At 46.6% G+C, this 15,709-nt stretch overlaps 1 protein-coding gene across 2 annotated transcripts in view; it reads left to right on the top strand.

The window, feature by feature from the left end:
• KMT2C (lysine methyltransferase 2C) overlaps window positions 1–15,709 on the top strand; it is a 1,555,522-nt gene that overhangs the window by 902,582 nt on the left and 637,231 nt on the right. For both annotated transcript variants that reach the window (XM_086941472.1, XM_086941471.1), the window contains one exon: window positions 5,510–5,892. In XM_086941472.1, coding sequence (XP_086797598.1) covers window positions 5,510–5,892 — 383 coding nt within the window. The remainder of the gene's footprint in view (window positions 1–5,509; window positions 5,893–15,709) is intronic.

Here is a 15,709-nt window from a genome sequence, read left to right as displayed (position 1 = left end):
CTCAACTCTACCTCATCTGCCTCGGCTACATCTCTTCATGTATGTATGACTAAAATACTACATTATTCTTGGCGACGAGGATGGGATACAGGAGCTGGGAGTATCCTGCAAATTTTGTGGAACAAGCAACAAGTATCTGAAGAAAGAAACTCAACATTCACGTAAAGTAGCCCCACCAGTGTCTAGAAAACCAGACAGCCCTAGACAAGAAGCACACCAGTCAGTCCTAGTCAAGTCATGCTGTAAAGTTTTCAAGAAACAAGGTTTCTGCGTACAAAGTTATCACTGCCTAAGTCACACAGAAGAAACAACATAGTTTTTGTGTCTAATTACTACCTTCTTCCTCTGCCTTTGGAAGCAAGCAGTTTCAGCTAAGAAGGTAATTGAAGACTGTTTGTGTAAAGGAACTAGCGTGTAAAGGAACTAGCGTTATGAATGACTTTGAATTACTCAAGATGTTGGATGCATTACCATCTTCGTGTGCCTGTGCTCATTCATACTAGCGCTGTTTGACCTCCTCCACTCTACGTGCAGCTTGAAGGACAGCATCCTTCACCTTGAAAGAATGGAGTTTAACCAGTATATCCCTAGGGCGTTTCTTTCCAGCATCTTGCAATAGGCCAACCCTGTGCAGTCTACCAATTTTCACTTTGTGGTTTGAGTTGCCCAGCCCCCAAGGGCCTCCAAATCTGGTCCCTCTGCCCCTTCTGCCAGGTTACGGATGCAAATATCTTTTCGGGATCTGTTTTCCAAATCTTCACATTAAAGTATGGATGCAAAAAGCTGTGCTTCCACGAGGCTTGAGGTGTCTTGCGCTCGACCCGTGCGTTGCTCCTGCTCCTGCGTCTTGGACTCTGTATCTAATACCCTGGTGCCAACTGAATCAACATCTTACTGGAGAGCTGTCAGACCGCTATTAATGTCTGATTTAAGTGACTCCAGGCATGCTGTCCCATTTGCCCTCAACTCCTCTGTAAATTCACACTTAAAATTTTTTAGGGATGTCAGGAGATCCTCTTTTGTTAGTGCCATTGTGCCTTCCTTGTGGGGTCCCGAGAGGGTGTCACGTGGTTCCACCGGGACAAAATAGCGAGAAAACCTATTTTGTTGAGTCTTCTTAAGTGGCATAGAGGCTGCAGAGATTTAATCAGATTGTCATCATGTGTTGCTTAACTTGTCAGCCCCAGGAGAGGGAGGTCGCCGGATCCCTTTCCCTGGCCTCACACTGTATCTCTGATTTGGCTTCCTCTGGCCTTGATATCAAAATTTCCAGAATGTCTGTCGGACATTTCTGATGTTTCCTCCTACAATCCACTATCCCTCACCCATATGTAATTAGGCCTAAATTACATTGCTCTTCCTGGTTGGGGGGGTTCTCACCCCTCTAATAGCTTGATATGCGGGGAGGCAGCCTGAGCTGCTGAAGGAATTATATCGTTGTCCTAAAGTCCCTGCAAACTAAGGGGAACCAATCCCACCTCAGGGCTTTCGCCACACCACCAATCAACTTATTCCCCATGTGCCCACCAGCTCTATTTGCTCTATTGTATTGATGTCGCTAAATCTCTAGGACTCTGGTCGGCCTGCAGCGCTCTACTCCGCCATCTTAGAGTCAGGGGGTGGGCATCTGCCTCCAGGCCCGTTCCCCCTCCAGGCATCCCTTTCTGCTTTTGCTTGTTCCCGCTGTACTATGGGTCTCTGGCTTGGCCCTCACTGCGTCACCGTCGTTTCAGCTCCTGGGTCGGTGGACCAGCCCCCACCACGACAGGCTTGCCATCTCTGCTGACTCCTTTCCTCCAACCCGGCAGCAACTGAATCTGCTCTCCGCTCGCAAACCAGTCTCAGTTGCGACGGCCCCTATGGCCCCCAATTATCTGCTACTGCACCACCGACTCAGATTAATCACCAGTCTCCTGCGCTGCACTCACCGGACTGTTGGCACCGATTCCCAAACTGCATGGCTTAAGGAAAGTATTGCGAGGCCTGTTCACCACCGCAGATAGTCTCTGCCTCATTTAGAATCCACTGGCATCTTCGCAAATGGGGGTCTCGCAGCGTCTCTGTCATGCCTACAATTGCGTCCACAACCCAGAATACTCCAACATATTGTAGCCGCTACCGCAAAGCCCTTGTGCCGTCTTAGTTGGCCAGGCCCCGTAGAAGAAGTTTTTCAACAGCAGGCAGCATACCACTGCCTAATCTTAAAAAATAAAAATAAACCTTACATTTTTTTCTTTTAACACATCCCGTTTTCCTTCAAGAAAATGGGCTCCGTTTACAAAAAGTTTGTTTTATTTAAAAGCACTGATAGGCATGGAGGTCTGCTGACCTCAGCAGGTCACCATATCTGTGATTTTAGCGATTCCCAATGGGTAGCAAACTGAGACCTACCTCATTAATATTCATGAGGTGGGTCTATTTGCGATGCAGTGGGATTCAAATTAAACTCAAGAGTTTTATACATTTTAAATAGTGATTTCCTAATTGTGATTGCAGGAAATCACAATTAGGAACTCTCTATTTCAAAGTTTCGAACATGTGGCTTCAAGGGTCTAGCCATGGTAGCTGCTAGACTTTGGTGGGGAGGGGGGCAGCCACATGATCCCTTACTGCGACGACGGACTGATCAAAAGTGCCACACCCCAGCAAAGTTGTGCGCACACGCAGACATCTACATACCTTCTTCACAAGTTGGGCTTCACGTTAAATATAGCAACATCTCACCTTCAGCCCCTCCAAGTACACCCTTTCCTTGGGGCTACTCTAAACTCAAGAGTGGGGAAGGCTTACTCAAGCCTTGCCTGGCTCAGTGCTTTTCAAAATCTGCTTTCTCTTTTTCAGCCTGATCGTCAAGTAATGATCCGGAGAGTAATGTGTTTGTTAGGCATGATGGCGTCCTGCTTTGCAATAGTTTCCCTTGCAAGATTATACATGCGTCCGTTACAGCAGTGCCTAGCGGCACAGTGGTCTCGGGCAGAGGATCTATGGGGGGATCTAGTGTTGATTTGGGGCCGTACACATTGTTCTCTGCAGTGGTGGCACGTCAACAACCTATTGCAGGGACAGCCCTTTCTAGACCCCGTTTCAACAGGAGACCATCACCTTGGACGCCTTGCTCACCAGATGTGGAGCACATCTGCAAGATCACACAATCTAGGGCTTGTGGTCGCTCGCACTAGAGGGCTTCCACATCAACCACCTAGAATTGTTGGCTATTCAGCTTACTCTTCAAGCATTCCTTCCACTTATTGACAACAAAGTTGTTTTTGTTGGCACGGACAATACAGAAAATGACCAAACCTCTGCGCTAGGTTACCATAACCGCAATCCATGGGCAAAGAACTATGTATGAACTGGTCACTTTTCTGCCCATCCTTCTCCTACTGTTCATAGTTCGCAAGCAGAAGCAGACATATCTTACCCTCATCCTAGTAGCCCAGAACTGGGCACACCAGTCTTGATACTCCAGTCGACTGGACTTCTCTCTAGTTCCTCAGAAGAAGCTTCCCAACAGGCCAGACCTTCTCTTGCAAAACTACGAAACTCTTCAGTACCTCAGTCTTCAGCATCTCAGTCTTGCGATCTGGCTCCTGAGGTCTTATCCTGCTTATCTTAACCTACCAGAGGAATGTATGTCCATTATTTTATAATCAAGTAGGCCTACTACCAGGGCCTGCAGTGTGGCCTAATGGAAATGTTTTGTACACTATTGCCTTCCAAAACAGATCACTCGTCTCACACCGTCGGTACAAGACATTGTCTATTACTTCCTTCAGCTTCAGAGTTAGGCTTTGCCTACACCTCCATTCAATTGCATTTAGCTGATTACCTACTGAATAGGCAGCACACTTCGCTATTCAGAGTACCAGTCATTAATCCTTCAAGTAAGGGCTTAAGCAGGTTATCCCGCCTGGACGCTTCCTGCTTCAGTGTGAAATATTAACATCACCCTAGCTAGGTTCGTAGACCCTCCTTTTGAACCCTTTTACTCTTGCCCTCTTCAGTTTCGTTCATGGGAGGTAGCCTTCCTTGCAGCCATTACTTCTCCTAGGTGAGTCAGTGAAGCACAAACTCAGAGAAGCCATTCTCCAGGTTTATCATGATAGGGTGGCCCTCCGATCCAACCTCACATTTCTCCCCAAGGTGTTTTCCAGTTTTCATCTCAATCAAACAATTGAGTTCCCAGTTTTCTTTTCACATCCATAGTCTGTAGTGAAAGTGCCTTGCATTCCCTGGACGTCAAAAGGGCATTAATGTATTATGTGGATTGAACAAAACCGTTTCGTAAGACGCAACAACTCTCCATGTCCTACTCCAAGCCTCTCAAGGGGCATGCTATTTCCAAACCAGATACTGCTCGTTATGCTAAAGCTCCCTACCTGTCTCTCCCAGACCCCATTGCACTCGTAAGAATGGGGCTTGTATGGGTTTCTTAGGGAATATACCTCTGGCTGACATCTGTAAAGCAGCTCCTTGCTCCACTTCTTGTACATTTACTAAACATTGCTGTGTGGATGTCCAGGCCAGACAACAAGCTAGAGTTGGCCAGGCTGTCTTACTCTCACTGTTTCGGTCTTTTGCAAGGTCCTACCGCTAAGCCACCGCTTTGGGGGAGGACTGTTTTACAGTCTATGCACAGCAAGTGTATCTACAGCTATACGTGCCATGAACTTAAATTGTTACTTACCCTGTAAGCATCTGTTCATAGTATGTAGTGCTGTAGATTCTCATGTGCCCATTCCCCTATCTGGCCCTTTGGGGTCCGTTGCAGATACTCTTAACTTAATTTTTCATTTTGCATGGTCATCTCTTCTGTTTCTCTATGCTTCATCTACATCTTCGCCCTCAATCTACTTAGGGACCAATGGCCATGTGCATTACCTACAATAGGTGGAGTCCCCACACATTCTTCAAACAAAAACAATTTGCACACGGCTGAGCCGAAGACTAGATAGCAGGATTGTGCACAGCATGTGAATCTACAGCACTACAAGGCATGAACAAATGTAACATTTTCCTTCATTTGTACCCCTTATGCACCAGAACAAGACTCCTTTTAAAAACAGCACCACAGGACTGGAACTCAACCTTAAAATGCTTGATGAGCGTTTCCCTTTTCTAGCCTAGTTGAAAAGCCTTCTTTTTCCTCTTGGCTTCACATCCTCAATATTTACTTCACCCACTTTTAAATATGGTGGTGTAGTCTTAAATTGTAGTACTTGCAGAGTAAAAAAGATTTAACATGAAATGAATGATGAATATGCCAATGTAAAGCTATTGACGCAAACGTTTTAGGTTTGCTTGTTTCATTGTCAGTTGTTAAAGTATTGGGTTACATTACTTTTAATGTTTGTGGTTCAAAAAGAATTTAAGGAATGGTTCTTTTTTTAAGCATCTGTTATTAGAACCTGACATTTAAGTAATGTTACTTCATTTTGGCTTCACCAATATCAGTCATCTTTTTTTTTACTGTATTAGCTACTCATAATTGCTCTTTTTGTTTTTCCAGCGACAGAAGTTGCGTGAGCGTCTCCTGCTGCAACAGCAAAACAAAAATGCTGGCCGTCAAGAAAGGGGGTTAGAGGATCCAACCACCTCTCCACAGACAGGCCCTCCGCCAGCTTGGCAGCATGAGAATCTAATTCGACAGAATGAACTTTTCAGCAGACCCCCTCCGCCCTACCCTGGAAATAATCAGACTGCTATGCCACAAGGAAGTGAAAGATTTCTTATGCCTCAAGGAAATGAACGGTTCTCTGTGGCACAAACAAATGAAAGATTTGCTTTGGTTCCCAAAGAGCAATGTGGGCCATATTCTGTTAATGGCCAGTTAAACAGACCCTTGTTTGCAGCAGATATTTCCTCTGTAGGACTGAGACCTCATGCTCAAAGGTATGCTAGAATTTGATATTGCAACTCCATTATCAGTTACTTGGTTCATGAGAGACAGATTCTAATTGTTTTATGACAACTGTATAATGCACTCCCGAGGTACCTAACTTTCATAGATTTTAATATTTTGTGTTAGATCACTTTTCTGTTATACGGAGCATCTGTTAGTACGCTATGAGCTCTGAATTAATACGAGTGGCACATCATGCTTTTATTGAATTTGGGCCTCCTCCACAGCCTGGGCCCCCATTTAGGCATAAACTTCTTCTTTATCAGGTTGCATGATACTGTGCTAATTAACACAGCAGTGGAACACTGAGTGTCTTGCACCTTCATCTCCTTAGAGTAGGAGTAATCGTGCATAAAATTTCTTCCATACCATTACAGCATTGCGTGGATTTTCATTGACAAAATGATTCCACAACATTTCAGACTAAAAGAATATGTGTTGGGTAATTTCACATGATATATTGACTTGGTTTTAGTGGGCCTGTCCTCGGTCATAAAATGAATAGATGTGCTTTTCAGCCAGATGTCCTTAGTTCCACTCATAAGCCAGGCTGCAGAGGTGAGTGACATGCCTTTTGTCATTTTTACAAGCATTTGACCCAACATGATCTCAAGAGACAGGAAAGGGCCTGTCTCAGAGACTACTCGCATGGAGGATAGCAAAAAAGAAATCAAGAGCTGGTTCTTCTTCAACTAGATCAAGGCAGCAGTTTTAAACTTGAAAAATGATAAAGCCCCAGGATCACGCCTCCTCCTAAACTAAATGTTAATGTGTCCCAGAATGATGGACACAAATCATAGAAACTCTTCCATCACTGTATAGAAACTTGCTCTGTTCCTGTACTCATGGCTCAACACCATCTTACCAAACTACAAGAATATGAAAGTCTGCTGATAAAAATTCATACAGACCAACACTAATGCCAAGATCTTCACCTGTATAATTCTGAAATGTATAAATGAGAGAAAGATGACAAAGGTATAATACGTTGTGTATTAAGGAGAATGAAGAGCCGGGCTCTGTATTGAACAAGCCTTCATAATCTAACACTGGTTACTGAAATAAACAAAACATTTCTGAAATTATAATCCGCTTTTGCCTCATCGATAATCTCTCTAATCAGATCTAGAAAACACAACATTAAACACTCTCCTCATCTCACTTATTATACTCTTTAAAGATACGACCACACAAGGGAGATGTGTCCTAAATGACCATCTGACTCAAAAATTCTCCATTAAATGTGGGGTAAACAAAAGTGTCTCTTGGTTACGTTTTTGTTTCAACAAATGCATAAATAATCTACTGCATAAACTCATAAAACTTTGTGTATTCAACGAAAATTCATATCATCTGTTTCCATCTTCCTCTAGTTCAGTACCTCTATCACTTACTCAAATGCCATAAAAAAGAAATTACACTTTCACGTTGACAATTTCTGCTAAGCAAATAGCATCATGCTCAAAAAGGGAAGTGTAAAATCATGAAATGGAGACCTCAAAATTTGAAATCCATAGTTATTCATTGGGAGAGAACCAGTTGAAAGGGTACCAACCTTCACCTATATGGGCTTAACCCTCGCTACGTCACACTTTTGGAAACCTCAAATAGAGATGTCATCCAGAAAACAGAAGCGATACCAAGAGATATCACTCGATCTGCTTGCCACTTTGGAGGCAGGGTGCTGTCCTATGTCCCACTGTAAAATAAAAATCTCTTTTCACCTGACATAGGACAGCACCCTGCCTCCAAAGTGGCAAGCAGATTGAGTGATATCTCCAATGCGGAACACCTTAGAGATGGGGGGAACGCAGAGGAAACTGTGGAAATCCCTGCTTCAGATTCCGCAATCTATCGATAGCTCACTAATTAGACTGCACTTTTACACAGTTTGAGCTACAATGCTGGTAGAAACTCTTGAGCTACGTGCCAGACATTGCAAAGCATGCTTATCTCATTTGATCAACAAAAGCTGGGAATAATTCATCAACTCTGATAAATTCATAAAAAAGAGCAAATGGTGCAAGAAGGAAGGACCTTGAATCTTCCACCTGAGATGTTTCAAGGGACAGTGCCTTTCAAATCCTTACTGAAAAACAATACCTAGAACGTAACCAAAAAGAATGGCAATGAAAGGCAATCGGTGTAAAGTGCAGACAATGGATGGAAGCATTCGAACTTCATTAACAGCAGCAGCCATTTCTGACCCATATGCAAGGCACAGTACAGATGTTTTCTCTAGTACGCCTAGATCTTCTGCAATACAGCTACAAAAGACACAAGAGTTTGCACCCAGACTGTCTCTGCAAGATCATTTCTGTTGAAACAACCTCCTAAAATGCGAATAGTAGACCAAGTGTGGGAGGACTTGCTTAAAGAACCTGATAAGGCAAATGCACCTACAAACCAATAAAACACTCAAATTACTCCTGGTGGAATTCCAGTGCACAAGTCCTAAGAAAAATAATGTAGGTACTAATTAGCATATTTAATTCACAGTGAAATCATAGAAAGTAATGTCACAGTAAGTAATGTCATACCCATATAATATTCCTTTTAGAAATGGGGATTGGTATTTGGGTTGCCCAAGTCCACCTCAAAGGATAACGCCACAACCTGCTGAATGTCACACACATTAAAATAAGCATGTGATTAATCCCTGGTAACAGGTCTCACAGCACTCAGGCTTAAAACAAAGGCAGTGTATACACTTTAGGACAGGTCACATAAAACACATTAAAGTACCACAACCAATTTTTTTTATTTTTTAAAGAGAACAATCTGTAGAATAAGAACAAAATGACAAAAATCTAGTAAGGTATATCGGAGATATTCATTTTTCTAGATGGAATGGAAAATGGCATCAAAAATCACACAGAGCCAATTATATCTATGGAAGCAGTAGTGTCTGACCCAGGCACAACTTGAGGCTAACCACATTGGAGCCTTGTTCGGATCAGTGGCGTAAGGAAATTTTAGAGGGCCCCCTTGCAGGGTGCAGGGAGGGGCCCCCGCTATGGATTTTATCATGAGCTGTCAGACCAGAGTACTGTGCTGATGGGGGCCCTTGCAGCTCGGGGGCCCCCTGCACCGCGGGGCTGCGGGGGCCTGTGTTACGCCACTGGTTCGGATACTAGTGGATTGGTCCCGTTAGAAGTCTGGAAGTCAGAGAAGGTATATATTTTTTTTAAAGCCCAAACAGAGAAAGGGACAGTGCTATTTTCGAGAACAAGAGTCCTGCTTGAGTGGGCTGCTGCTACAATTGTAGCTGCCACAGTGAAACCTAAGGCCGAAAACTTGAAGCAAGTTGCTCCTGAAGGAGCAATAAATCTTTAGCAATTTCTTGCTGAAAAGTTTCTAAGACACAAAACAGAAAGGAGCGTAGTCGGATTTTTGGAGCTGCTAGGAGCCTTGACCAGGACAAAGCTGAAATTCAGTTGGTCGCTATGTAACTGCCAGTTGTAGACTTTTTCCCAAAGGTCCACCTGAAGCTGTAGACGGAAACCTTTTCAGAGTTTCCAGACATTCGTCTGTGGCCTAAAGAACCACAGGAATTCTTGCCTACGATCGGTACAAGAGGGAGCAGTTCCTGTTCTTCAGGGCTCCTCTCAGATTACAGGCAGCAGGTCCAGTCCTCTTCTTATCTTCCGCAGGTCAAGAAGGTGTTCTGTTGAAGGCTGAGTGAGAATCCTGCTTTGTAGGGTTAACCAAAACACACAAGGTGATGGACGGAATGTTGCAGATTGGCAAAACACTCACCCCTAGTCACAGATCTGGGTTTAATGCATCGTTATTTTGCTCGCCACGCCACCCCAGTTCAGACATGGCCATATGCAAATCAGTCTTGGCCCTGTGCCTCATGGGAACAGTCCAGCCTGAACTGCCAAGCCATGTCTACCCTGGACCGGAATAAAGCATCCTAGGACCGATTTCTGGCTATCCGCCGTCATCCCCAGGATAGCTTGACTCCAGTGGCGTAGTGAGCACGGGACCCACGTCTGGGCATACCCTTCCCACATGGACAAACAGCAAAACTGACAAGGTGATGGACGGAATGTTGCACATTGTTTTTGCATTTGTAGGGTTAACCACCCTGTGAGTGTGGAAGTCTCCTGGGCAGTACATGACCAATGGCGAAAATGTTACCAGAGGCAGCCCTACCCACTTTCAGCAATTTGTGTTTGTCTTACTGCAAACAATCTCACAAACCCTCCTTTCTAAAATCCAAGATGGGGGAACCCTTGTCATCTAGTTCACAGCCTGTGTGCCAACCCAGAGTTTTGGCCTATGTAATGAGCAGTCCCGTCGTCTGTGGTCACTCAAAAACAGTTCTGGGCATACATTTTCTTCAACTGAATTTGATGCCACTGTTACTATGGAGAAAAAAATTGGAGCTTTCCAAGTGCCACCTAATATTTGATTGTGACAGGACAGGCCCCTTTATAAATACGTTCCTCAACACACCTCAGCTGGTCTTCCTGCCAAGGGAAGAAAACACTGGCCCACTCTGTGCCCATTGTTTCCACTCAGGGAACAGTTTTCACACCTATTCCTGGCCAGTGACAGGCTGGGCAGTTGCTCGAGATCTAGGCCGTGCAGTTGTTGGAGATCTAATGCAAATTGGCCTCCATCGCATTCAGTCACGGTAAAGGTTATTCATTATAATAATAAGTGATTGAATGGGTCTGTAGCTGGTACAAGGCAAAAGTTATAGAATTAAGTGTCTAATCTATACTTTGACTTTTCCGGCGTCACTAATGACAATGTTGTTTTGGACCTACTTACAGGGGTAACATGCTTTTTCTGTGGTAACACATGTTCTGTCCTTTATTTTGGGCAGCAAGGCGTGCTAAGGGGCGACCAATTTAATATCACTTGTAGGTTTTTTTTTTTACATCAGTGTTTAATTGAACTAAAAAATAACTGAAAGCACAGGATTTTTAAACAGACTTGTGGAACTTATCAGAACCTCCTTAACTGTGTTTAGTGAGTAAACAATGTGCTGGATATAGGCGACTTGTATAAACACAGAAATTGTGCTAGAAAAAAAACGTTAGCAAGCACTCGACCATGGCGCCATCTTTGAATGGTGAATCAGATGAAAACAAGCAATCTAGATTGGGATTGATTCATATAATTGCAAAGAAAATGCAAATGGAAAAGCAAAACGGAAAATCATATATTTTCAATTTGACTGATAACATCAAAGTTACTTTTGGTTTTCTTAACGCGGTTGTTTTGTTAATTCAATATTCTCATGTGTGAAAACCTTGATTTACTCTGAAATAATGCTTCCACTGTCTCTTCGAATACTCATGCTTATGTAGCCTGTGAAGTTCGTATTATGTAGCTGTTTATTTCATTTGTTAATATTTTCCAATGCATGGTTAAAGATTTTTTTCACACATTCATACCATCTAGTTGAACAAAAGTTAACTGAAACGTCATGAAGACAGTTGGTCTGAAGAGGTTCTTTAAAGAGGATAACAGTCCTTGTCTTGATTTTCAGCCACAATCATTGAGTAAGATGGCATTACATGGTGTACAATCCCTTGGATATTAATGGCTGTTGTTTAAGTTTGAGGAAGTTCAGATTTCACAATAATTGTTGACTATCAAAGAAACCGGATAGAAGGGAATTGGATATCTGATGTATACTTCTAATCACAAATTCCTCGCCTTGTGACTATTTATCCTAGCGTCCGACTGGATCTGGAAACTTTAAAACAGTATGCCTGCATGCCAGCAGATAGTATTGCACAGATGTCGCTTAGCTTCTCAAGTGGCTAGTGGAGCCACATTTAAGCGCCACCCATGCACTCCGATGTCAGTTCGTGGTCTTTCTGCGCCTTAACTCATGGATCCGGAGCTGGTTCTTGTTCTTTTCTAGGCATCTTTCAGGAAAGTTCTACCAATGTGCAAGGGAGAATTCCCTGCCCCACCCTCCCACACAAAAAAACGACAACAGGGTTCAAGTCATGTAGGAACTGTTGCAAACATGTCTGTGACAGACCCTCACGAAGTATGATTTTGATGCCTTGGGTCAGAGCACAATTCCAGGGCCTCTGATAACTGTGCCCAGATGAATCCCACATGTAAGAAGAAGCATAAAAAAATCAAGCAGGAATATTCCACTTTCTGCCATTTTCAAATTCCAGAGAGGGTGTGATGTCAACTCACCACCCTGTCTCACTTCCTAATCTTAATTAGAGCCGATCCAGAGTCTTGTCCTGATGCACCCTCTAGTTTCCAAGTCCATTGGGGACGTCTCAGCATGTGGAGGCATATAAAGAGGCAATTCTGTGCATAGTTAGCACTTTAAAGGTTCCCTCTATCGCCCAAATGATCCTCCGTGTCCTCCAGTGAGACGTCTACCAGTGGGTCCACTGGCTGTGCCCCTTTAACCCACCTTGACTTCAGCTCCGGATCCGGTGCCATCTTCGATTCTGGGGCCATCCGCTATGTTGGTTTCCTTTGAATCAACGCTGGTGTTAGTGGAGGAGGATTTGCAATCTGTCAGGCAAATCATGACCTCAACTGAGGCAGCACCCTTATTCCATCTGATCGCAGTCATTCGATAACGATTCTGATACTTTGCCATTACCACACAGTAGGGTCCAGGCTTATCACAATCTTTTTTGACAGTGGCTCAGATAAAAATAATTTTGATGAGTGGTATGATTTTGTCCACCAATTTAATGAGCAAAATTATCTGAAAGAAACAGGTTAGTATTATATTCCTTACCTTAGAATATCCCCAGGCGTCAGACTGGATCCGGAAAATTTTGCGTAGCAGTACCCCTGCGCGTCGGTAGGCGTCGTCTGCGGCTCCGCGTCCGTCGTCGGCGCCGGGATGACGTCGTTGGAGTACTTAGACGCCGCCCTTGCGTGCTGACGTCAGTTCCTCTTTTTTCCGCGCCAGCAAGCGCAGGTCCAGAGAAAGTGGTACCCTTTAGTCAATTTTTGACTAAACTTTTTGGATCTTTTTGATCTGTTTTTCGAGTCGAACGAATCAGACTGTGCCGGTAGGGATGCCCGGTTCAAACCCTGCGTCGACGGTAGCCGACTGATGTTGGTTACTGACCCCCATCGCCGGTTTCTTCATTGCCTGGGGCCCGACCACGATGACAAGTCGTGCCCCGACTGCCGGGCCTTGACGTCGAAGGCTAGGCGGGAGCGGTCCCGCAAGAGCATCGAGCTCCGGCAGTCGGCCCCGCGCCGTTCGAGGTCCCGGTCCGGAAGGAGGTCGAGGGACCGGTCGCGGGGCCAGAGTCATCATAGCTCCGGGAGTCGTCACCATTCCTTGGGCTCCGAGTCCTCAGGTAAGAGGCACAAGAAGTCGAAGAGGCGTCATCACTCTTCTGACTCCCCCGGACGCTTGCGCGACACGGCCGGGGGTTCTGGCGACACCGCCCACGCGGCTCCGCCGGAGCCGCAGGCGTAGCGGCCTGCTCCATACCCGCCGGTCCCTGGGCAGAAAGCGACGCCGGAGGAGATCGAGGCCTTCCTCATGGCCATTAGGTCGCTCACTCCTCCGTCGGGTTCCCCGGTGCCTTCGTGCCAAGCGGCCCGACTTGGTCTCCAAGCGGGCCGGGTGCTTCGGCCCTGGCACCCTCGGGTGCTTCGGCCCTGGCGCTGTAGGCGACTTCGGTCCCGACGCTGCAGGGTCCCACTGGATCCGGTTCCGGATCCGGGTCGTCGCCGGTCGACCTTACGACCTCGCCGGCTCCGGCCCCCAGGGTGTCGCCTCTGGCGCCGTCCCAGGACGATGTCGTCCCTGGTCCTACCCTCAATTCGGGTCGTATTTGACGCCGCTAGGAGATTTTTACTTCGATGACCCGGCCCCATCCTTTGAACCTCAGTATCAGGGGATGGGTGGCGAGGAGGATTGGGAGAGGTCTGAGGACCCCTGGCACGTGAGTGCTAGCCTTATCAGGACTGGGCAGGTGAGCTAGGGGAATCCAGTGGTCTGGACACTTCGCCAGACACTGGTTTTGTCTTCCCTCCTACCGTGTCTACGGAGGAGGGGGCTGCCTATAGTTTGGTGTTGACGCGGGCGGCCAAGGCCTTATCCCTTGAACTCGCCGTGAGGACTGATCTCCTCACTGAGGTCCTTAAATCGCAGGCAAGCTTCTTGGAGCCTCTGCTGCCGTTTAATGAGGCCTTATCTGACGTTCTTTTGGGCACCTGGTCCAGGCCCGCTACAGGTCCCAATGTAGATAGGAACGTGGCCAGACGCCACCGCCAGGCTCCGGGCGACCCTTGCTTCCTGTCCACCCACCCCACCCCTGAGAGACTGGTCATACAGGCCTCTAACTCCCAGACCGCATTCCCGACGACTCCCCCCGATCGGTAATCCAATAGGTACGAATAGTATGGCAAGAAGATGTTCTCCTCACTAAGTTTGGGGTTGCGGTCCGTTAACACCGCGTGCCTCTTGGGCCATTATACCCACTCTCTGTGGGACACTGTCGCGGCCGTGCTGCCAACATGTCCAGAGGAGGCCCGGACTAAACTCGCCCAAGCCCTTGCGGAGGGTCGAGATGCGGCACAGTATTCAATCCGGTGTGGACTGGATACAACGGACTCGCTAGGTAGAACGATGGCAACGACGGCGATTCGTCGCCACGCCTGGTTGAGGTCCGCCAACTTTTCGGCTGATGTCCAAAACACACTTATGGACATGCCGTTTGATGGCCGTCGCCTCTTTGGCGACAAGACAGACAGTGCGCTTAAACCCTTTAAGGACTCCAGGGCTACGGCCAAGTCCTTGGGCCTGTCGGCCCGCGCCAGCAACCTGCGGCCTTTCTCTCTTTTCGTGGCCAAGGAAAGGGCGCCCCCACATGTCCTGCCAGCCACAGTCCGCAGACTAACATCCAGCGCGGTGGCGGACGTGGTAACTGCTGTGGCGGTGCCCAGGGACAACGGGGAGGCCAGTCCACATCCACCCTCGCAGCATCCGCCTCAAAGCCTTCCTAGTCCGAGCTTTCAGGCCCACATGATGCCTGTGGGGGGCAGGGTTGGCCATCACCTCCTTCACTGGCGCAACATCCCTTCGGACAGGTGGGTGCTGCAAATCGTCCGAAGGGGCTACTCCCTCCCCTTCGAGGCGACCCCTCCAGCCATGTAAAAACCACAGTTGATGGACAGAATGCTGAACAATGTCATACATTCACCCCAGTACAGAGATATGGGCCTAAATCCATCGTTTTTTTGCACTCCACACCACCCCAGTTCAGACATGGCCATATGCAAATCAGTCTGACCCTGTGCCTCATGGGAAAAGTCCAGCCCGAACTGCCAAGCCATGCCTTCCCTGGACCGGAAACAAGCTTCCGAGGGCCGGTTTCCGGCATTCCAGCCGTCTTCAGCCCGGCTTGCTTGAATCCAGTGGTGTGGAGAGCATGGGACTCACGTCTGAGCATACCCATCCCACTCGGGGTGACAAATGCAAAAACCACCAAATCTAGGCTGATTTGCATATAGCCAGTGTCTGACCTAGGGTGGTGTGGAGTGCAAAATAACGATGGATTTAGGCCCAGATCTTTGTACTGGGATGAATGTAAGACATTGTTTTGCATTCTGTCCATCAACTGTGTTTTTTGCAATTTTCACCCCGAGTGGGCTGTGTATGCTCAGACGTGAGTCCCAGGCTCTCCACATCACTAGAGTCAAGCTATCCAGGCTGAAGAAGGCTGATAGCCAGAAACCGGTCCTTGGATGCTTGATTTCGGTCTAGGAAAGACATGGCTTGGTAGTTCGGGCTGGACTGTTCCCATGAGGCACAGGGTCTATGCTGATTTGCAT

This window comes from Lissotriton vulgaris, chromosome 10, assembly GCF_964263255.1.
Source record: "Lissotriton vulgaris chromosome 10, aLisVul1.2, whole genome shotgun sequence".
Classification (NCBI taxonomy): Eukaryota; Metazoa; Chordata; class Amphibia; order Caudata; family Salamandridae; genus Lissotriton; species Lissotriton vulgaris.
Note: the sequence above shows the minus strand (reverse complement) of the source record. Positions and strands in the feature narration are given on the sequence as shown.